This window comes from Neopelma chrysocephalum, unplaced genomic scaffold (assembly GCF_003984885.1).
Source record: "Neopelma chrysocephalum unplaced genomic scaffold, ASM398488v2 Primary Assembly neopelma1_45, whole genome shotgun sequence".
Classification (NCBI taxonomy): Eukaryota; Metazoa; Chordata; class Aves; order Passeriformes; family Pipridae; genus Neopelma; species Neopelma chrysocephalum.
Genome location: NW_020897704.1, coordinates 11,442,281 through 11,465,192, shown reverse-complemented (window position 1 = coordinate 11,465,192; position 22,912 = coordinate 11,442,281). Strand labels below are relative to the sequence as shown.

At 38.5% G+C, this 22,912-nt stretch overlaps 1 protein-coding gene and 1 long non-coding RNA gene across 6 annotated transcripts in view; one reads left to right on the top strand and one right to left on the bottom strand.

The window, feature by feature from the left end:
- The window catches only part of ORC5 (origin recognition complex subunit 5), a 69,561-nt gene extending 50,949 nt beyond the window's left edge, over positions 1–18,612 (bottom strand). The window contains exons 1-6 of one of the 4 annotated variants that reach the window (XM_027679382.1): positions 18,408–18,612; positions 16,888–16,997; positions 10,718–10,902; positions 9,201–9,293; positions 5,612–5,809; positions 1,702–1,776 (exon numbers count right to left, since the gene is read on the bottom strand). In XM_027679382.1, coding sequence (XP_027535183.1) covers positions 1,702–1,776; positions 5,612–5,809; positions 9,201–9,293; positions 10,718–10,828 — 477 coding nt within the window. In that variant the 5' untranslated portion in view covers positions 10,829–10,902; positions 16,888–16,997; positions 18,408–18,612. Of the gene's footprint in view, positions 1–1,701; positions 1,777–5,611; positions 5,810–9,200; positions 9,294–10,717; positions 10,903–13,982; positions 14,239–14,329; positions 14,389–16,887; positions 17,036–18,407 lie in introns of those variants that run through there. The other 3 variants (XM_027679383.1, XM_027679380.1, XM_027679384.1) reach the window with 3 other exon arrangements.
- LOC113965659 lies at positions 16,430–20,163 on the top strand. 2 transcript variants are annotated; one of them, XR_003533596.1, is made up of 4 exons: positions 16,430–16,465; positions 17,288–17,435; positions 18,194–18,443; positions 19,932–20,163. It is a non-coding gene; the product is annotated as an uncharacterized LOC113965659 (long non-coding RNA). The 2 variants fall into 2 exon arrangements; XR_003533595.1 differs by lacking the exon at positions 16,430–16,465 and having other exon boundaries at positions 17,180–17,435.
- The last annotated feature ends 2,749 nt before the right edge of the window (positions 20,164–22,912 follow it).

Here is a 22,912-nt window from a genome sequence, read left to right as displayed (position 1 = left end):
AATAGGTAACAAAATGCTTCATATTAAAATAATATTCCTTATTTCGGTCACCCTTCAAAATATTAGCTATTTAGTATGAAACTAACTGTCTGTGAAGATGATGTGTCATTCTCCCTTTTTGCATGGTTTTTGCAACCATACTTGAAATTCTGCACAAAAGATGCTTTTAAATATGGTTCTTCAAGAAAGACATTTGAAAACTATTGAGGCACTTCAATAAAACAAAAGGAAGGAACCTGACTAAACTGACAGCGCTGTGAATATGAGCTGTGAATTACCTGAAAGAAAAGTTTAAATGCTATTCCCCTCCCCGAAACTGAGGGAGAATCTTCTTTACTTACTCTTCCCACTTCTTGTCGAAGTGGCACCCACCCCATATTCTTTACTGTTCCTTCTTCCTCTGTTTTTAAGAGACTTTTTTTCCTTTTAACAAGAAAGCATCTTTCTGTAGATTTCTTTCAACTGTGCTCCTCTCCCAGATCTAGTGTTTTAGCTCACAGAAGTACTAAGGTATGTTCAGTTCAGTTCCGGACTGATCTTCCAATATGAAAAACTTCAGTACTTCCCACCACAATCGTCACAGAAATCAAGCATCCAATAACCTATTCTTCATCAGCAGTCCCATGAAATCCCTCACTATTAATGGAATTTCTTGTCTCCTTTCATTGCAGGAAAGGAAGCAATGGAGAAGATTTGCACCTCCAAGATTGCTCTGCAAGATCAGCTGCACAAGAGTTTTAGGAAGCCTCAGTCCAGAATCCAGAATTTAAGCAACTGGAATATCAGCATTCAAGAAACAAACTTATTTGGAGGTTACTTTTGAATTTGAGGGTATTTCTCTGGCATATTTAAGTCTTAGTCCATGGTTTTTTGGTCCCTGAACAGCAATCACAGTACCAAGCTTTCCTCCTTTCCTCTTGTTTCTGCTCCAAGAGCAGTAAAGTCCAGAACATGGCCAGAACAGACAAAAAGAGCCAGAAAATGCACCAGCTGCCAGGATTAAGAACACAGCTGTGAATCAGTCTTCATTCAGTAAATAGAGAATCAGGGTCACCAGAAGATTAAGAGCACCACACAAAAGTCTTGAGATAAGTATAATTTCAGCTATTTAGATGTTCAGACATTTCAAAGTAACAGCATCTTCTGGTTTTGTCTTCAGTTTCTTTTCAGAGATTGCACCATTTTTCCTTATTCCAAGGCAAAAAGCTTGGATGCTTCAGAAGTGAGAAAGGGAGACACACAGTGGTTTACTCCAATCAGAAACTCACCGCAGTGCAATTCCAGAAGAAGTGTAAAAAACTCTCTACCAACACAAAGCACATTCACAGCTGCTGAGCTGTGCAGCTCCACCCAAAGTAGCTGGTAGTCTACTGAAAATCTCATTCTTAAAAATAAAAAAGTAATGTAGAAAAGACAGCATGTATCTGACACCAGCCTCAAAAGAATCTACGACACATCAGATATTATAAAATAATATACCATTAAACCCAATTAAAAAAAAAGTGTAATAAAAACCTGACAGTGTTTAAATTCTGGTTTGGTTTCTAGTTTTGATCACTGGTTTTGGGGGATAAGGGTTAATTTTACAACTTTTCTTCTCTAAGGAATCATTATCTTTATCTGTGAGCCTAGATGGACAGATACCACATGTTCAGTTACTTTCAATACACAGGACACACACATATTTTTCCAGATACTTACTAACTCTTGAAGCCTAAGAAATGCTGGCAGGATGTTTGCTTCCATTTCCCTCAGTTGTTCTGCTCTATCCAGTACCTTTTAACAAAACAATACGATATAGACATTGTCGATTTCCATTCTCATACAGACTTAAAATTAATTCTTAGCTGCTGGAAACTGAATTGGAGAGATTATTGCTTCAAATGTGCTGCCAGGAAGCCCAAGCAGCTCTGCATCCAAAAGATACAATCCCCAGAAAAGCAACATTCTCATGCCTTACGGCAGTAAGAATTAATACTTAAGTATACCAGTCAGAAATACCACTGACAAAGTCATGATATCATTATCAACCACTGAAAGCTCAATTTTTGCCCAAAATTCTTATTATTTTTCAAACTTACAGGTAGTACTATAGCACTGTAACTACAGTTACAGTGTACTGTAACACTGTACTATATCACTGTAACTACAAGCTTACTCTAGGAGAGTTATCTTTTCCCACTACAGAATTATTTTTCACAAACAAGTAAGAGCTGATATTTTAGAAGAAATTAGCTATCATCTGGAATTCACTGAACTGAATTTTAAGAGAAACTTTTCTTGTCATAGTTTGCATAGCCTAGAAAATTACAGGATTTACTGCATGCAAACATTACATAGCAGCAACAGATATGTAACATATGAAGAGCTTAAACAGGAAACACTTTAAGCTAAATTAACATTTTGGAGCCTGGAGAATAAAAACAGAAGCACGAAAACATGCATGGTTATTCTCTGGCAAAAAAAAAGTGTATTCTCAGTACACCTAAAATCTTGACAAGAATGAAAAAAGAGAATAGAAACACATCTTCTGTGGTTTATTTACTACTTGCAATATAAATCTAAATTCTGAAGTTCATTACTTCTTTTGAATTACTGCTGTTGAAAGAAAAACTCTAGGTTCCTAGAAAATTATATTTTTCTATCTATTACATATTCTGTTGCCCACAGTAAGGAAAAGAATTTTATGTGGACAACTAAGAATTTCATGAAAATATTATTTAAAAATCTCACCATACGAAACTTGGAGGAGCAGTATCTCTGCAACAATATCTCACACTTCTTGGGAATTTATTTAAAACTACAATACAATATATGACTTTATATTGACATCTGTATTTGGCTCATATAATAAATGACTTCAGGAATTAAGACTGTACTACACAACTGACCAAATAGAGGCTACATATTTTTACTAATAAAATACTGCTTATTGGACCCGGTGACGTGCAGCTACCAAACACAAAGCTTTGAGGTCTTGACCTAAGTAGATCATACTTTTTAGTTAAATGGGAAACAAACTACAGTTTCTACAGCAGAAAATATACTGTGACCCTGGCTTGTGGAGTATGTCAAATGGTTCACAGAAACAGCCTACCCCCAGGCCTATGAGTCTATGCCTTATTCTTTAGTGTCAATACAGACTTGTCACCCTTCAATTTTTTAAAACAACTATACATTTAGAACTGGCTGCTCATTTACATTAAAAACAGTATCTTGTTACTTCTGTAAAGTGCTAAATACTGTAAATGTCTGAATGACTACAAGTTATATCTTCTCCAATTTTTCAGGTAGCTAAAATGAATAAATTCATTTTGCATAAGTAATCACAAGCATTCAGCACCCATACTTGGGTTAAGAGAAACATTAAGGATTCTTTGCTTGAAAGTAAACATTTATCTTAATTTACTCTGAGTTAATTGAGCTGAAATAGTACATTATTTACAACTGAAATTAGAGTAAGTTAGCATTGCCAGTTTATGTTACCAGCATGCTGGTCCTTCCATCAGCCTCAGTTTAAAACACTCTACAATAAATGCAGATGACATAGGTTAATAAACATGAATTGATTTCTCCCATTCCTGTCTGTTCCCATGCAGAAAGGAACTGAAATACTAATTTAATACTTAATTCTTCTGATGCAACAACTATTTTCATGATACAACTGAACCTTTACAGTTATTTAATGGTTCGTTTTCTACAACCAATTGTTCAAGAACTTTCTAATTTTTTGAGTGATGCCAATTTATATAGTATACATGAAGAATTCTTTACTGATGTAGAACAGTTTTTTAATCCAAATACTAATTTGAAAGTAAAATTTTAACATAAAAAGTATTTTGTGAAACTCACTAAAGGTTATTATAAAGATAAATTTTGTCCTTATGGAATTGCTGAAGAATGTCAATACCGCTTTTGTGATGGTAAATTAAATTGTCTGTTTATAACTTATCTGTTTTAAGTGTTGGTGGTACATTTTTTCCTTCATTCAATTTTTAAGAAGTATGTCAAATTTATTAACTTTGCAAACTGTAAGAAACTATGAGATAGTGCTGTTTCCGCTAAACATAATAATGGTCAGTCTTCGCGAACGAAGATTTTGGGAAAGGTCTTTTACCTTTCCAGCCTGCGCAATGGATTTTTTAGGTGAGATACCAGCATGCGCTGAACTGAGCCCACCCTTTAATCCTAAGGTTCATCTGCCAGGGCCAAGCAAGCTTGGACAATGGTAGTGAGGTCCTCAGGACGTAGGTTTGTTTAGAGTGACCTTCTCATAGATGGATGGCCTCACAGGGCTAACGAGCACCATCTGCCTGGGGGACCGGGGAATTGAACCTGGGTCGCAGCGGTGAGAGTGCCGCATGCTAACCACTAGGCCACCAGGGGTCCCCCCGCTAAACATAATATGAAGTTATTTAACTCAGTGGTTAAGTATTTTGAAATGGAAATGAAACTTACTTAACTGTAACCTGTGAAACAGAATGAAGAATGATCAGTGTAATTATGGACTTCTTGTCTGACTGCAAAAAGACCCCAAAGCATTATGGGCACATCAACTGCTGTGAGAAACATGCAGAGTGATTACCAGGGTCATTATTATTATTATTATTATTATTATTATTATTAAGCTTTCAATCTTGAACCACTTTCATGTTTTCTTATCAATTGCACCTCTTTTAAAAGTGGCCTGAAATGTCAGTCCATATCTTCTGCACGTCCACAATGTGTACATTCATTTACACATCACTAATACTATGGCCTTCATATTGTCCCTTCATCAGACCTCTTGTATGACTGAAATGTGTTTCTATGTTCATCTCCTGGCACAATAAATGCTGTTATACTCCTTTATGTAGTTAAGATTATCACAGTTAAAAAAAAAAAACCTAAACCAAATCCTAACTTCTAGTACTACATTGATTCAATCATTCCTGCAATCTAAAATCTGATAATTTTTCCTGCAGTCTGCCTGTTTATTCCCTTTGAGTATATCATCACTTTTTTTCATTGCAGTCGTTTTTTCCATCTTAACTTTAAAACTACAGTTCTTGCCTCTGAGGGCCACAAATGTAGTTGAAGAAGTAAGATCTCAAAAGCACTTTTACAGAGGAAGTTATACATTTCAGTTTCTTAATATAAGTTCTAACTCGAACCTATTCTAGCCAACCAAGCCTTGTCATTTGCATACTCTATAATTCCCTTCTGCCCTATCCCCGACCTTTGCTTTCTCATTTGTGAAGCTATTTTCACAATGAAACAGATATGCATGACTTACTAATAATAAAACAAATTCAGGCTCTCTGTATTTAAATACTTTGTAACACTATTACATCCCCAATTTAAATGTGAGGTATAATTTATGTTGTTAGTTATGCAACACAGTTATTGTGTATAAAAAATTCTGAAAGCAGGAAAGACAGAGAACCTCCTCTAAGGCCTGTGAACCAACAGAAAGAGTCCAACCACTACCAACAGATTCTGAATGAGGTCTACGCAGAAATTTTGTAAAAACTGTTCTATAAGGCACACATTTCACATAGAAATTATCAATAACAATTACTTACTCCCTCTTAACAGGAACAAAACTGGACATCAAAATTAAATTACTTACAATGTACAATGTTTGATCTTGAAGCTCTCGACTCACAAGAGCCTGTTTAAACAGACGTACGAAGTCATTGAAAGTATCACAAGGCACAGGAGAGGTTGGTTCTGTTTCAGAAGAACAGCTTTGCAACTGGATGAGAATTTCTTCTAAAAGAAGTCGTGATGTAAAGCATTCCACACAGTTCACAAACACATGAGGAAGCTGAGGAGGATAAAGAAAAGAATACAACTTTATTTGGCTTTTTCAGTGTAAACACTCCAGAATCACTTTTCTCTTCCAGATGACACAATCAATGAAACAGAAAATAAAGCATAAACCAAAAAAACTTGTAAAAAAAGACATAATCAATTATGTACCTAGTCAAAATATTATCTATCACAAAGTGAAGATAGATCTGACGTATCTGTAAATGGAACAGTGCATCTTCTAAATATGTTTAAAAACTGAAACACATGGTATATCTTTTATCTATGTTTAAAAACTGTGAGCAACACATAAAAAGAAAACCAAATAGCATTTAGTTCAACGAAATTTAGACAATTGTAACACATTACAGTAAAATGGTCCACTACAAATTACAATGTGTAGATAACACAGATGTCTCAAACATATTACAAAGAGAGTAATCTAGGAGTACACTCCCTAGAATTACTCTGAATGTTTTTGACATTTAATGCATACAAATATAAACTACAAGCTTCTACATTAGACTCGTGTTCAGCATGATTGTGCAGAACATTTTTAGAAAACCAGATCTTTGCAGAGCAAAGAACATGTGAAAAAAGCAGAGCATGAGATACATTGTAAGTATCAACTTAGTAATATTGAAAAGCTACTGTCATTTGCCTTTAGATAGAAGACACTACAAACTAAAAAATAGTACCAGTATTCAAACCTACATAAGGCAAAAAAGATAATTTTCTGGCAACTCTGTTTTTCAGAAATAGTTTATCTGCATAGTTCCATAATCTCTGGTAAGGCATATGGTCTTTTTCACACTTAACATTAAAACCTCTGGAAAACATTAGTCACAGGGATACAGGATTGTGTTTGTCTATAACAACAAAAAAAAACCAAAAAACAAGTACTTCAATCCAGTCTTTCTGTGTAAAATACAGAATATGGCATGTGATTCAGCAGATGTGGGAAGTGTGGGTACATGCTGGCAATCCACTCACACAGCATGTAATAAAAAGCTTTTTTTATGATTTTGAACACCATTAAAAGAAAGGGGCTACATGTCCCAAAGCAGCTATTCAAAGTGATGCACCTCCATAGCAGAAGGAATGTTAAGTGTCTCAGATGTGATTCACACCACCACATAACATAGGAGATACCTATACTTGGCAAAAGGAAGTTCTGTAGAGAGAGAGTTGCTGCTTAAATCCTACTGCTTGCCAGGGCCAGGGCACATCTTTGGATATGCTGGAAGTGGGTAGCACAGCGCTATGAGCACTGCATGAAAGGATACTGCATGGAAGAGGATAATAACTCCTGTCTTCTACTCTTCTCCCTCTGCAGAACTTTTAATGAGGAGGGTTTCTGCATAAAACCCAGTCCTGCAGATAAGTGCACTCCAGATGAGCCAAAAGTAGCAGAGTTATGAGAACACATAGGTGGAAATTCATGGTTTAAGCATGAAGTAGGCATCTGCCATTGGATTTAAAATCCCTGAAGTTCCTGACTGACAAAAACACTAACACTAACAGGTTTAAATGGAAATTTCTGTGATGACATTCTTCAACTTAGGTGGACTTCATAACGTGTTTTGGGAAACATTACAACAGAGGATAAAACTAGCATGAAAACATACACATTCACTAACAGAAAAAGAAGGGCCACAGAAGTGGCAAGAACTCAGTGCTTAAGTATTTAGCCAGTGCTGACCAGAGAGGGACTGACAGGGACTTATGGCCATGGCTCTCTACATCATTCCTCAAGATAACTATTTTTCCAAGAAACACACATTCAGCCACAATGACCCACTACTTCTATGTAGTTCAGGTTCTCACATGGTGTTTAAAGAAAAGAGTAGGTTCCTCTGCCTGCAGCCCTTGCAGTTGAAATAAGTCCTTTCATGACAAAGTTTCTACTTCAGGTTAGTAACACACAACAACCCCAGTATTAATCAAGGATATAACTCATCTCCCAGTGGCCAGCATTAAAGTAGCCTTCTTCCTTAACAACTGAGAGGAAGATAGTTGATAGTCCCAGCTTCCTAGGAATATAAGGCTCCAAATTCAAAACTGTACAATGAATTCTCAGTGGTTTCCACTTCACATACTTCAACATCAGCTGCTTTGTGAGTTCTCCTTGACCTATATCTTACTCCTACACTGTTCCCTAAGAGCAAGAATCCAGAGGAAGTTTGGCTTGGATGGCAAAGCTGAAATAGAACATACGGTCCCAGCACTTCTGAAAGCAATGCTCACCCTGGAGGAAGCAGCAACAGTACTGACATAGGACAGTAAGATCCATGCTGCCAGCAAAAGACCTGGCAATGCCAAGCTTAGTAAACACCTGGAGAATTGATTTTATTACATTCAAAACTGTGAATGACATCCTGTTTCATAGGGGTTTTAATTTATGATGTATATCAAGCTGTGTTTGAAGGATCTAGAATAAAGTAAAGTACACAAAATTTGTATTTTCAAACAGGTTCTGAAAAGATAATACTAAAAGGGGCTATCAGCACACTTTTCCCATATAGAGCTGATTCTTTGCTGAAGCAAAAGAATAGTCGTTTATTGTTCAGGAATTAAACAGATTGTCCCTATGCAACATTGCTTAAACATTTTAGAACTCGTGCACTGTTTCTTTTTCAAAGTTTTAGATTTTCCTGCTTCTACAAGAACTAACCAAATTTACTGCAATGAATACAACATTCACAAGTCTGCAAAACCAACTAACCATATCAGAAACAATGGCAATTGTGTGGTGTTCAGACAGTGATTTTCACCATTCCAGGCTCACTTTCATTTTCAGTGAACATGTACAGCTTGCTATGTTTGTTTTGAATGCTTTTAACAACTCCATTAAGCTTAAGCTCCAAGGCTTACATTTAAATAGATCGTACACATCCAACTGAATTTAATTAAAATGAGTTTGTCAATACAAAACAAATAAACAAAAAATCCACTACTGCTAATTCTTCTCACTGTTCTTCAAGTACTCTCTCACTCTTTTTTGTATACATGTAAAATTAGTTTAAAGGAGAATTACAAGAAGATTCAAAAGAAGGTGTAGTATAAGTGACTGCAGATTGAACTGGAATCATCAATATTTGTCACTGGAGCTATTTCAGCCTAAGTCATGCAAATAAGCTGAACAATATTTGGCTTTTTTATCTTTCTTAAACTTTCTTACAAAAGTTATTATGATTTATATTATATCTCAGTAGCACCAATTTCATTTTATCCTAAATGCACTAGTGAGAAGAGTGATGCATTCATGACACAGTAAGTGGAGCAGAAGAATCAGGAAGTCAGAAATAGCTGAGAAAACAAGCCATTTTCAGAAAGTAGAGGCTATTTCAAGAAATCATCTGTTATAAATAAATTGTAAATTCAATATCTATTGTGAACATTCTTACCTGTAAGGTGTTTAGAAGAGTTTGCATCACATAAGTCTTTCCACTAGATGTATGTCCGTAGATAAAAATGGATGGAAAACTAAACTGCTGACGCTAGGGAAAAAAAAAATTGTTGCTGTTTCAATTCTTCTTTTTCATTCAACAGATTAAAGATTTATCAGTGAAGTTTCCCTCCAAAAGAAAAGCTACCTTTTAAACCAAGGCATTAAATATAAAATATAGCAATTATTATGGAATCAAAAGATCAAGTCTTATGTTTCATCCTCACTGAAATGCTGGGAGGACAACTCACAAGAATCAAGTATCACATAACTGCCAGTGAAACTGCTGTAATAAACAACACAAACACAGAACAGAAACATATTACACAACTGAAAGGAAATCTTGGGAAGTACAAATTGCAAGCCATACATTACCTTAATTCATGCAAATTGCTTTTCTTTTCATTAGTACCAAACAGAAAAAAAATGGTGGAGGTGGTGGTAAAGGAGCTGGCTCTTCTCTCACGAGGCAATTTTTGATGTAAGACATCTGGTTATTTAATAGTCCTGATACTGTATATTTAATGTAATTTTTTTTTTACATACAAGGAAAATAATTGAATTGTTCTTTTTGTTTCATTCTGAACAGGCACTTATTTTTTTTCCTCATTCCTAAGGATCTCAAACACTGACTTAAAAATTAATACAAAAATAAAATGGATACTTTTATGAAAAACAATAATATTCAATTAATCCAAGATGAAGCCACTCTCGCACAATATATGTAGGTACTCTAACCTGCATATTTATCAAGAATTTAAGTATCTATTTTCAAGAAAAGTTGTTGCCACTATGCTTGTAATATATAAAACTTGAATGCTGTAATTTGATGGTATTATTATTATCCAGAATTAAAGGCAGAACCAGAAAGAGATACTATTTTCCATTTTGTTAGCTGAATGTAAACAGACATATCAAGTGCTTTCAAGTTTGCAGATAAAAATCCCCATTACTTTTTACCACAGTTTAGTGAAGCAGTAACAGAATCAATTAACAAGCCAGTGATTTCTGAATCTTGTGACCAGCCACAGAACTACTAAGAATCAGACCAACTTAATGTACTTAGAATTCAGGCACTCAGACAGTAGATTAACAGGTCAAAACCAAACAGAATTTCTACACCGACAGTTAAAAAAAAAAAAAATTTAGACTAGGCAAGAAGAGACTCCCTGGTACTAACTGGAAAAGATGGAACGAAGCCATGGCAAAATCAGGCTTCAGAGAGAGCAAGGCATAAATAGGTGTGGGTTTTTAGATCCTTCCAGCTGTAAGACAGCTTTCAACCTTCTAAAGGACCAGAATCCAATTGCCAAACAGTAATGTTAAGTATAAGTAACAAAAAATAAAAGTACAATGAAGAGACAACCAAAGTATGTTCACTATGACATCACCAAAATGCCCCCACATTTCTATTCTCCCCTCTGAAACAGCAGAATGTCTTTGTTCTAGTCAAACATACAGTACAAAAAACACTACCTCTCCAAATATTGACAGCAACATGGACACCTGGGATTCTCGACAAGGCACCAAACTTTCCAAGTGAAGCAGTGCAGCTGCTGGATATGCTGGATGTTCAAGATTAGGCATTTTGATATTGCTGCAGTTAAGTCACCTAAACATGCAGGTCCCTTTTGTGGTTCAGAGACAAGAAATAAAGTGATCTGGAAAATAAAAAGTTTTCATTATCATTTGCTTTCATATGCATAAAAAGAAAATGAACAGGTAATGGCCCATCTTCGCGAACGAAGATTTGGGGAAAGGTCTTTTACCTTTCCAGCCTGCGCAATGGATTTTTTAGGTGAGACACAGCCTGCGCTGAACTGAGCCCACCCTTTAATCCTAAGGTTCATCTGCCGGGGCCAAGCAAGCTTGGACAATGGCAGTGAGGTCCTCAGGACGTAGGTTTGTTTAGAGTGTCCTTCTCATAGATGGATGGCCACACAGGGCTAACGACCTCCATCAGGCCAGGAGACCGGATTTGAACCCGTGGTCGCAGCAGTGAAAGTCCTGCACGCTAACCACTAGGCCACCAGTAATCTAAACACACTACTAGCTCAGGATAATGGTATAATTATGACAGACTTAAAAGACTTCAGAAAAATTGAACTTAACTGTGTAAGACATTATACAGACATTTTCACACCAGACAGAATCAAAGAAATCAAATAAAAAGGGAAAGGCATACAGGATATGACCAAATCAATCTAAGAAGGAATTGTCATAGTTTAGTTACCTGGAGAAATACATATTTAGTTCTGATTTTATATGCATTTAAAAGTAGCAAGGGAATAAAATGAGGAAAGTAGATTAGTCACAGATCATCACCTCCATGAACAGGCAATAAACTGGGATTTAGAAGTAATAGGGAAGAGGTAAGGCATAAGGAAAGATGAAGATGACAAAATAATAGCTCTTTGGCTGCTAATAGGAACACTTAGAATAGAATCATAGAATCGACCGGGTTGGAAAAGACCTCCAAGATCATCAAGTCCAACCCTTGATCCAACACCACCGTGGTTACCAGACTGTGGCATTAAGTGCCACATCCAATCTCATCTTAAAAACCTCCAGGGACCGTGAATCCATCACCTCCCTGGGTAGCCCATTCCAGTGTCTGATTACTCTCTCTGTAAAAAATTCTTTCCTAATATTCAACCTAAACCTCCCCTGGCACAGCTTAAGACCATGCCCTCTTGTCCTACTGCTGGTTGCCTGGGAGAAGAGACCAATCCCCACCTGGCTACAACCTCCTTTCAGGGAGTTGTAGAAAGTGATGAGGTCTCTCTCCCCTGAGCCTCCTCTTCTCTAGGCTAAAAAACCCCAGCTCCCTCAGCCTCTCCTCACACAGCTTGTGCTCAAGTACTTTTACCAGCATTGTTGCTCTTCTCTGCACCTGCTCCAGCACCTCAATATCCTTCCTAAACTGAGGGGCCCCAGAACTGGACACAGTACTCGAGGTGTGGCCTCACCAGTGCTGAGTACAGGGGAAGAATCACTTCCCTGGACCTGTTGGCCACACTGTTCCTGATCCAGGCCAGGATGCCATTGGCCTTCTTGGCCACCTGGGCACACTGCTGGCTCCTGTTCAGCTTCCTGTCAATCCAAACTCCCAGGTCCCTTTCTGCATGGTTGCTCTCCAGACACTCTGTCCCCAGCCTGTAGCACTGCAGGGGGTTGTTGTGGCCAAAGCGCAGGACTCGGCACTTGACCTTGTTGAACCTCATCCCGTTGGAATCAGACCATCTTTCCAGCTTGTCCAGGTCCCTCTAAAGAGCCCTCCTGCCTTTCAGCAGATCAACACACCCCCCCAACTTGGTGTCATCTGCAAATCTGCTGATTTGCCCAGCTTAAAAGCAGCAGAGGCATATGAAGAAAACTGGAAATACTCCTTAAAAGAAGTAGGAACCCAAATCAGTTACATAAAACTAACATTAATTACAGTCTACCTTTTAGACAAGGACTAGTCAAGGAAAAACAAAGGTCCTGATTGCTGAAACACTGGGAAGCCTGGACTTTAGTGACTGAATATAGAAAAACACCTCAGTCAAAGACATTACTTTGTCTGCACTTCTAAAACTGCTGGAAAGACAGTACATTTATCTGTAGTGATACAGACAACATGCAGAGAAAGAACCTCAACAGTAACCTCAACAGCTGGATTCTGATTGTGTCAATCATAATATAACTTGATAATCGGTAAGGCGATAAAGGTATTTCATCAGCTGACAGGAATATCTGCATGGTGTCAAGACAAAGATAATAAACAAAGCACTCCAAACACTTTTAAATGTAAGTATAAGTACAACACCAGACAAAAGATTAGGTTAGCAGGAGACCAGAAATAGCATGGGAAATGGAAAACAAACTGTTGTGAAGGAAAAAAGACATACTGGGTTGCAACAACAGGAGAGCTATTGGGATACAAGAAGGTTCATAAAGACATATGTATTTATGAAAGTACTTAATAATAGAGTTCCTTCTGGGGCCAATCTCTGTTAAGTATTTCTATAAATGCATTTGAGGAAAGATTTTTATTTTATTTTTACATTTTGTGTTCAGTGTTTTCTTAAGTAAAAGTTGGGATTGTAGAATCATTAACAGAAAAATAAGTGGCATTAATGAGGAAAAGGAAAAAAGGATATCTCTGATAACAGAAGTAATGCCCGTGTCATGAAATTCAGTACTTCAAATTACACCTATTTGTAAGTAATCACATCACGCCTAACAAGGACTACACTTAGGTATCAAAAAAAAAAGAAGTGTGAAGTAACTTGAAAAATAAGTTTATTTATAAGTCAATCACATATTATGGAAAATCAAAGAAATGCTGCTTCTCAAACACCCCTGCACAGGACAACCTACACTAAACATATTTCAGCCACTGGATGAAAACCTACGTCTCTCCTGACTATATGTGTCTTAATGTTCAACGGGATCCCACCCCAGAGTTCACAAAGGAAACTATGTTTAGAGCAACACGTTCACAAAACAACTAATTCAGATTGAGTGGCAATGACAGCACAAGGACTAGTATGGGGCAAACCTTGGATTCAGAGTGTTCCTGCCTGGGAAAGGTTGTACATGTGATTCCACCAAGACCAGGACGGGGCAAAAGGCACTTAGTTTGCAGCTGAGACCAAGTAAGGATGCTAAGAGCACAAGTTATGTTTGCGCTGGTTTACATAATGGTTGGTTTACATAATTTACGAGGACTCCTCTTAATTCACTGGTCCTAAAATACCTGCGCTTGGTAGCCTTTCTACGTTTTAGTACGAAAGATGAAAGAACTTAAAGAGATCAGCATGGTTCTGCGTCCCCTAGGGCCCCACAAGGCCCCCCTCCGGCACAGCCGTGCCCCGGCTGAGGGGGCAGGACGACCCCCGGCCATTACGGAGCGCGGACCAAGGGCTCCTTCCGCCGCGCGTGTGGGAGGCTGACGGTGCCCCCGGCCCAGGGGGCGGTTCAGCCCGCGGCGGGTCTCACTCCTGCACCGATTCCCAGGGGGAAAGCAGCAGCAGGAGGAAGGCCGCTCCTTCTCCTCCTCACTCGGCTCCTTCCTTCCTTCCCGCCCGCCCCGGCTCCACTCACCGGCTCCTCACACGCTCCCGCCGTCGCCGCCCGCGCGCACCGCCCCCTCCGGCCCGCGCATGCGTCGCAGCGACCTCGGGTCCGCCTGGGGCGGTGCAGCAAAGGGCGGACAGGGCGGGGCGGGTGTGAGGGGAGTGTGTGGCTTATCCTATAGGGCTGTCCCGCGGGATATCGTGTCTTATCCCGCAGGGAGAGCCGTGAGGAGAGTCCGCCGCTCCGGGAGGGGGGTCGTCTGGGAGCCCTAGGGCTGGGGCAGGGTCTTCTCCCGCAGGGAGAGCCGTGAGGGGAATCCGCTGCTCCCGGACTGCCCCACCCCGTCCGGGAGCTCCAGGGTCGAGGCGGGGTCTTATCGCACCGGGAGAGCCGTGAGGGTGTTCTTTAATGTTTGATCGTTATATACTTTCTCGCCTAATCCTAGGAGGGAGATTTAATCCGTGAAACGGATAGCGGCTAACAAGTGATGTCCAGATGTCCGGATAGAATTCCCTTGTTAAGGCTTAGGGCTTGACATGTTTCAGTATCTCAGACGGAGGTGGAGGTTAACAAAACTTCGGGACAAGAATGGACGACTGGTAGCAGGCACAAAGAATGCAGAATTTGCGGGGCACAAGGACATTTGGCAGAACTTCTGAGATAAGGAAGAAACTAATAAAGACAATGCAGCAACTGTGCTGAAGTCATCTCCAACTGGGTAAAAGGTAATTGCGGCGGGGGCAGATCGCAAACACCGACTGATAGACCACCAAGCCAAGAAACCCACCGACCCAAAAGAAGAGAAAGACACAGGATGTGGACTAATTAGCATTGGAAGCGAGACAATCATTAACCAATATAAGATAGAATACTAATTAATAAGAGAAATCTGTAACTTTTAGCAAATGAACACTTAATTCCTTTGTTTGCTATAAAGTATAAACAGTAAACAGTTTTCATAGTTGGGATGCTTGATTTCTGGAATTCCACCAATCACCCAGGCTTTGCGTAACTCTGAAATCAATAATCAGTGTCTCTCCTGACTGTAATTGTTGGCTTGCTGCACACCGGGTAACAAATCCGATTTTTGTGGACAAGGGCAGCCTGCCCCAGGGATTGGGCAGGGTCTTATCCCACAGGGAAAGCCGTGTATGGTACATGTCCCTGGACATAAGTGTGTGAACCACACGTTAGAAGCCACTTGGCAGCAGTTCGTCAGGAAAGGGAGGGTGTTGGGGCTCACAGAGCGATCCCTGTGGGAGGAGAGGGGTGCTGGTGTCAAGAGATCCAGGATATAGAGTCAGAAGATGTGTACATGGTTGTAGTATTTGTTAGTTTTAAGTCCAACCACCTCTACAGGCCCCCAGGCGGGTGTGTGGTGTCTCTGGTGGCTGGTTGTGGAGAGTTGAGCGTCAGCTTCAAGGTGCATCCTGTGAGGGGACAGCAGCATTAGCCGCAGGAGGGGTCTGCAGGCGCTGGGTCTCTCCTCTCTGCACATGCGGAAAATAACATTATAAATAGTGTTGAGTTGAAAGGAATGGTCATGAAATTGTGCACGTAACTTACATATGTTAATACTGAACACCACTTAAAGCCAGGGCTGTGGAGTCTCTGCTCCAGTCAAGCTTTGCACTCTGAAAATGTTCAAATTACAGTTAAAGTTATATTATGCATAAACATTGCACATTGTATTAGAGGCATAAATGTGACAACTGCATGCTGGGTTATGAAAGTCAAAGTGATACACTCCTTCCATGGTCTGAGCTGGGTGAAATGTTAAATAAGTAAATAAGACTTGTGTGAATCAAGCATGGTTAATTTTTAGCTGTCAGGTTTTTTGTATATATATACACATGTGCATGCACAATCATCATAGATTGGCCTGAGCAGATCTTTGTATATATATTGTAAATTAATGGACCAAAACCAACCTGAATGGAATTAGAGAAGGAGAAGCAAAAAAAGATGCAACTGATTCTGATTTATGGTTATCAATACCAATTTGTGTACAGTCTTGGGTTTTTTAAAATGGTGTGTTATTTGTCAGAGTTTTGACAAAGCATAATAATAAGGTGAAATTATTTTTACTACTACTGGATTTGCATATATGGGCAGAAACTGTAGTATTACGAATTCTGTCCACTTCTTAATTTGAAACAAAAGGTATGTTTCAAGTGCCGTATCAAGGCATATGCTTCCCAACAGAGTGAAATACTTTTTTCCTAGCTCTTGAAACCGTGGAATCTCTTGGGGCAGTTTGCTCTGCATACAGATAGGCCATGTGTCAGAAGCAAAATCAAATATACTAACTGAAAGAAATCTCAGTAAGTCCACATTTGTATAACCCATGTCAGAGCTAAAATGAAATACTTTGGGAGCAGTTCCTAGTGATGTTCAGACTTTGCATCTTCTATGGATTACTACTGAGAAAATCTGAAATTTGGCTTTGAGTTGAGCAAGAATCCTAAAATGAGAGGTCAGTCTTTAAACATGTAGTTTTCGCTTCAGTGATTCTGTCGGAGAATTGATGGTTCAGGCTGCAGTTCCTCCCAAGATCACTTCAATACAACATAAATCCATATTACCTGACAGGGGAGAGTCTCACTCTCCCTGTTGCATCCCCACTTCCACTCATTTTCTGGTCCTAGGATTTCTGGTCCTGGTTACAGAGAGCTTGTTGAGGGAACCAGTCCAGCTGAAATCAAACCAAAAGAAAGCTACTTCAGTAATTGCAGCCTTGCTTCCAAAAGCCTGCTTATTAACTGAGTGGGATCACCACTGTCTCATTTAGCTTCTAGTCTGGAATTCAAACAAAATACCCGGTAATAATTCTGTTTATTAATCCAAAATGACACCATTATTATCATGAGGTAAAACTAAAAAAAAAAAAGAAAAAATTGTGTCTGCATAGCTTTAATAATCTAAAATTATTAAGAATATCGTTATTGATCTAAATGGTGGGACTATAAAACTATGTTTTCACAGGACTGACCTGAAGTAAGTAACACAAAGTTCTGTGCTCTTAAATCTGCAAATGCAAAACTATTACAAAAGACTGCTGAACAGTTCTGCTAGTTGCTCAGGCCTATTCCTACAGAAAGTCTCTGCTTCCCAGTAAAACTGCTTAAACTTAGTAAGTGTGACTTTTTATTTTCATTCAAGAGACCAAAACTGGTTAGTAGCAGTTGCTAGAGGTAGGATTAATGCCTAAGTATGTAGCTGGTTATGCGTAGCGTAATAAATTTTAGTTTATATCTTTCATCGACCACAATTTTCATTGATATTGTTACTCAATATACATTTATGCAGAGCTTTAAGTTGTTTCTTAATTTATATTAAGCTGTCACATGCCCCTTTTTATCTTATTCTGACTGTGAGTTGCTCAGATACCAAATATATTCAGAATAAGAAAGCAAACAATAAACTGAGGTTTGAAACCTGCATATAACAGAGCAGGAGATAGTACTTTCTCACTGTGTTTATGGTCAGATATTTTGTATTAATACTTTTTTGTCTGTGAAACTTATTTTCAGTACAGGTAGTGAATAATTTTCATTTAAGTTTTCTTATCCATAGTTCCAGTTCAGCAACAAACTTAAATATAAAATATACAGTCATTTTGTTCAAATCACTGGGATTCCTCATTTCTTAAACTTTTATGTTTGAGTGAATTACAGGATTATGTTCTTTAATTTGTATTTGTAGTTCTATATATATAAGGATAGAACACGCACGTATTTGTCTAGATTCTGTATGTATGTAGAACTATATACAATATATATACAATATGTGCAGTATTTTTTTTATTTCTCTCAGTCTTTTCATGATACATTTTACCAGTGATGCCATTGTGCAGCATGCTATTGAGGCTGCACCTGTACTATTTTTTAGCAGTCTCTTCCTATTCCAAAAAGTCAATTCCAGCTGACAGAGGTGCAGAAAAGGGCTCTGACAAAGAGCAGAAAGAAATTATTGCTCTTGAAGGATGTTCTCTTGAAAGCACCACTAAGGTCGTTTAAGAAATGACTGCCACCACATTTCCGGCCTTGTTGGATGATACAGGTCTTTCAGCAGAGCAAGTGGAAAGGATAGTGTCATTACCTACCTTTACACAAGTCATCCTTTTAACTTAAATTCCCAGGTAAGGATTATTTAAAATATACACTGGATGATTTTTCTTCCAAGTGGATGGAAAGATCTCAAGTGGTTATTTTGCACACAGTGGTAGAGATACAAACCCTAAATAATGAAAGAGGAATGATACCTGCAGTAATTTCTAAAATGGTTTCAGCTTCACCTGCTAATGGCTATCTGACACATCCTAAATAAGGATGGGATTTGAGCCTTGCTGAAGAATAGACACCAAGATGTTTTACTAAATGCCAGTCTTGTAACAGAGCAAATAAATATTTTAAGTACAATACTGCAATAAGGAGGAACACAAACTTTAGTAAAATACACTAAAAAAAGCAAACTCCTTCGTGTTTATCCAGATGGAAACGGGCCATTCCAATTGGTATTGGTTTGCAGGTTTGTTAGTTAAAATAATGCATAATTAAATAAATAGTAAAAGAACATTTGAAGGGCAAAAGAATGCCGGACTAGATAACTTTGGGATGTCTGAAGTACACCTACTGTGCTGCAGGCTGTTCTGGAGAAAGTAGCTCTATGCACCAGCTGTAGAAAGGTGGTCAAATGGGTGACGAAGCAGTTTGAACACGTTTTAAATGCCCATCAGAAGCCTAACAATTATTACTTAATGTCAGTTGAAGTCATAGAGATGGCATATAAATCTCTGTGCCAGCCCACATTGCACTGGTAACTGCAAGAAGTTATTTGGTGCCTTCAGGGTATCAGCCTCCCTCCTCATTCTCCTGATATCGAAACAAGGAAGTTTGGGGTAGTTCGGCTGTGTAATAGCAGATTTGGATGAAAGGACTCTGAGTTACACCAGGAGAAATAGTCCCTGGAGACAATTCTGTGGGCTGTGGATTGCAGGAGTGCAATATATTCCCTTCACATCTTTTGCTGTCTCCTAGTCAGCCCTTGTGTCAGTGCTAAGGGTGACCTGGTACTGCTTGCAGCCAGCGGATGTTCTTTTCCACTGGCACTTCACAGTAGAATCAGAAACTGAGGATCTGATCCATAACGTCTCGTTACGTTTGCTAAAGATAGACAACGATGAATGTTTAACAATCTAATCGTTAGTGATTATAATCACCAACAGTGGATTTTCAAGGAATTAGTAGTAATTAAGCTCTCATTTATAACTCATTAATATGAAAAACAGTATTTCTATGATTAAATACTCCCATAGTATCTAATGCAGAGAATTTGCAGACAGAAATATATGATGAACCATCCAGAGTCTGAGATCTCCAAATGAGATTTGATAAAAATATCACCATAGGCAATTACTGCTGAATTTCAGCTGGTTGCTCAGACAAATCTGTTGCACAGTATCAGAACAGTTTACTTGGAATTTAGGCCTCAAGGGAAGCAATCTGTTAAAGGTGAGGGATAGAAAATATCTTTCCTCAAGCTGCCAATAAACAATGTCAATTCATATTGGAGACATCTTAATTTTTAGTTACATTTCCATTAATTCTAGGCACTGTTTATTTTCCAGATTATTTTTCTGGGAAAATTATGTCCTACCACCAACGTCCTCAGTTAAATCAGTGTATTAACTACTATGCTTATTTCTCTAAGAAGGCATGCAGAAGATTGCAGTAACATACATATTCTCACAGCGAACATTTTACCAAGAGTGTATCGTTTTTGCAAACAAAACTGCTGAGTTTTGATAAGTTACTTTATATTCTTTATAAATCAGGAGGCCAAGGGAGATGAATTTCACTAGAGATGCATAACCAAAACCTTTTATTCATCGTTATATATTCAGATTATGAAAGTCATACCAAAGTGATGCCATTTCTAGCTGAAGTTAGTTCTATCTGGAAATTCTTGGTTTACTTCCTTAAATGCCTGAACATAGACTGAATTAATTAGGCATCTGAGTTTGGACTTAATGAATTTCTTTAACTGGCATTTGTGTCTGCATTGTAAAAAATGAACTTTTGTTTTTGAGACTGCGTCTGACCTGTTAGTGACTTACCATTCCTCTTTCAGAATTCAGTAAAAAGCAAAGGTTTTGTGGCATGCTTGATGTACCCATAAAAATGGGATGATTCAACCAGTTATTGTGATGCAACTCAGCTCACATCACTGTTTTCTGGAACATGAAAAATGCCAGAGTGATGTGTTATGTACAAAGGCAGAGTTTTTAAGATGTTTGGTGGGGTCCTGTGCTGAGCCAAAGCATTGACCTACAGCCAGCCAATGTACTTTTTAACAGTGAAAACTTAATTTTCAGTTTTAGACCAGTATTTTAATTCTCCCTGTCATGCAGCCCAATGTAACACTGTCTCAGGTGTTAATCAAAGGCAATTATTATGCTCTCTGTATTTATACTATAAGCATATGAGCATATACACGTATGTGAGCATGTATGCACATGCGTATGAGTTAGGAGTTTTTCTGCCCATTAATGCTTGTGATAGTGCAGAGTATTAGAATAGGACCCTGACACTTCTACAAAACACGTTTGGTAAAAATGTTTTACTTCAGAAAGGGCTTACCAGTCTCTCACTTCTAAGCCCTGCCATGGAAGAAGATGTGGCTATTCAGTGCAGTGACAGCAGGGTAAGGCACCTCAATGATGAAGAAATTAACCTAAACTAAACATGCAGATCCAGGTTGGCAGAGTAGCTAATGACTAATGTTGCTATATATACATTTCTAATCTGCAAAATCTGTAATCCAAACTTCTCCTGGGTCACCTGAACCAAACCCATGGCATCTGATCTTTACTACTCCAATCCAGATACATGCAACTGTGCTGGGGTGAGGTAAAGGCTCCACAACACTGACTGAATTGCATGATTTTAACCAGGGTACCCCCACGGGCCATGTACACAGGCACTTTTTAGAGACCCCTTTGTAGGAGGGCAATAACTAATCGATCCCAATTTGGGGGTAGAAACTGGAATCTTTAGTGCATACGCACTTCAAAATATAAGGGTCTTGGGGGCATGCCATGCTAATGAAGAGGACGGGTTATGCTAACTAGGGGATGGATTATGCTAACTAGAGGATTACACAATTTTCTGCTACAGTTACAAAAGTGGTTAATATTTTCCCTTAGCTAGGACCACATGGGGGTAAGAGAACAAAGGGATTTCTACATGGTCTGATAACATCATCACAAAGTCTTTCCATATCTTACTAAAGGAGACAGGACAATCAACATAGCTAAATATTAATAGTTCTTGTGATGAAGTGTCCGGTCCTCAGGTGATGGGATTTCTCTCAGCCCCTGTTGCCCAAGGCCTGCTGCTCAATCCCATCAAACTCCTTCCTGCTGACAGCTGAGTTTTGGTCCTTACACCCCTTAGCTCCTTCAATAATTCCATCATTAATTCTATGTAACTGCATTCCCTCAGTTATAGGCTTATACAGGAGCTTTCTAGATCCCAGTGTGAATTGAAGTAAACCTGAACTTGTTTTCACCTATATTAAACTCCCTGGAGTGCCAAGAAGGAACTCACACTGCATTTATCTTTGCCCATATCCTGAGGTACCCTGAACAGAGCCTGCTGACAGCCTTGGCTTACAGCTTTGCCCCATTTAGAGTCTCCTGTGCTGGGACGTGACGTCCTAGAAACTTTAAAGTGTTTTTTATCTCTCATGAAATTGTCTGTGATGCAGGACTCACATTCTGAGGGAGCACAATCTGTTGGGAGAGTTTTGCTTTCCTTAAATTGGACATATAACTCCTGAAACATTCATTGTGAGATTATTTTCTTTCATGTAAGTTTGGTATTATTTTGAAAGCGGTTGAGTTGGTTGCTGTTTTGTAATCACAGCAATATTATTCCCATGGGATTTATTTTTTGCTATCTTCTAGTAAATTGTGAGGGATAGACCCCAACACTTTTTTGTCAGTGTAGAGTTGAACATTAATTTAATATCTAAAAAGAAAATCAATGAAATATTGAGTCTGCAAGAGAAAGCAGCAACTGAGTCATCACATTTGTGGACTAAGCTTTAATATCACATTTTTAATCTAGAAAAGTAAAAAAGCAGCTAAATTTTGCCCTGGTCAGATAGACTACTTACTGAGACTAATAAGAAATCCTATCTACTTCTCAGCTTGAACTTTTCCTTCGGCTTATTTTCCACGACCATGTAGCTGTCCCAATCTTATGCCAACCTCTCAGCAAAATAAATTTGGCATTTAGATAAGTGCAGAGGAGAAAAATTTCACTCTAACAATTTTTAATGTTCCTAATTAATTATTGATTAGTGCTAATGACAGTAGCAAAAAAATTGATTTGCTGTTTGCACTGAGCTGAAATAATTTACTTGTAAAATGAAAGCAATTAACCAGTAAGACTAACAGTGATAATGTATTAATCTCCCATTTCTAATTCACTATATCAATGAAAAGGTATCTGTTTGTTAAATGATAAGCAAAGGAAAGCAAGATAGTTTTAGGTGGTAGATCTTCCATTGCATTTATCACCACTGTGTTGTGGTTTCTTTCAA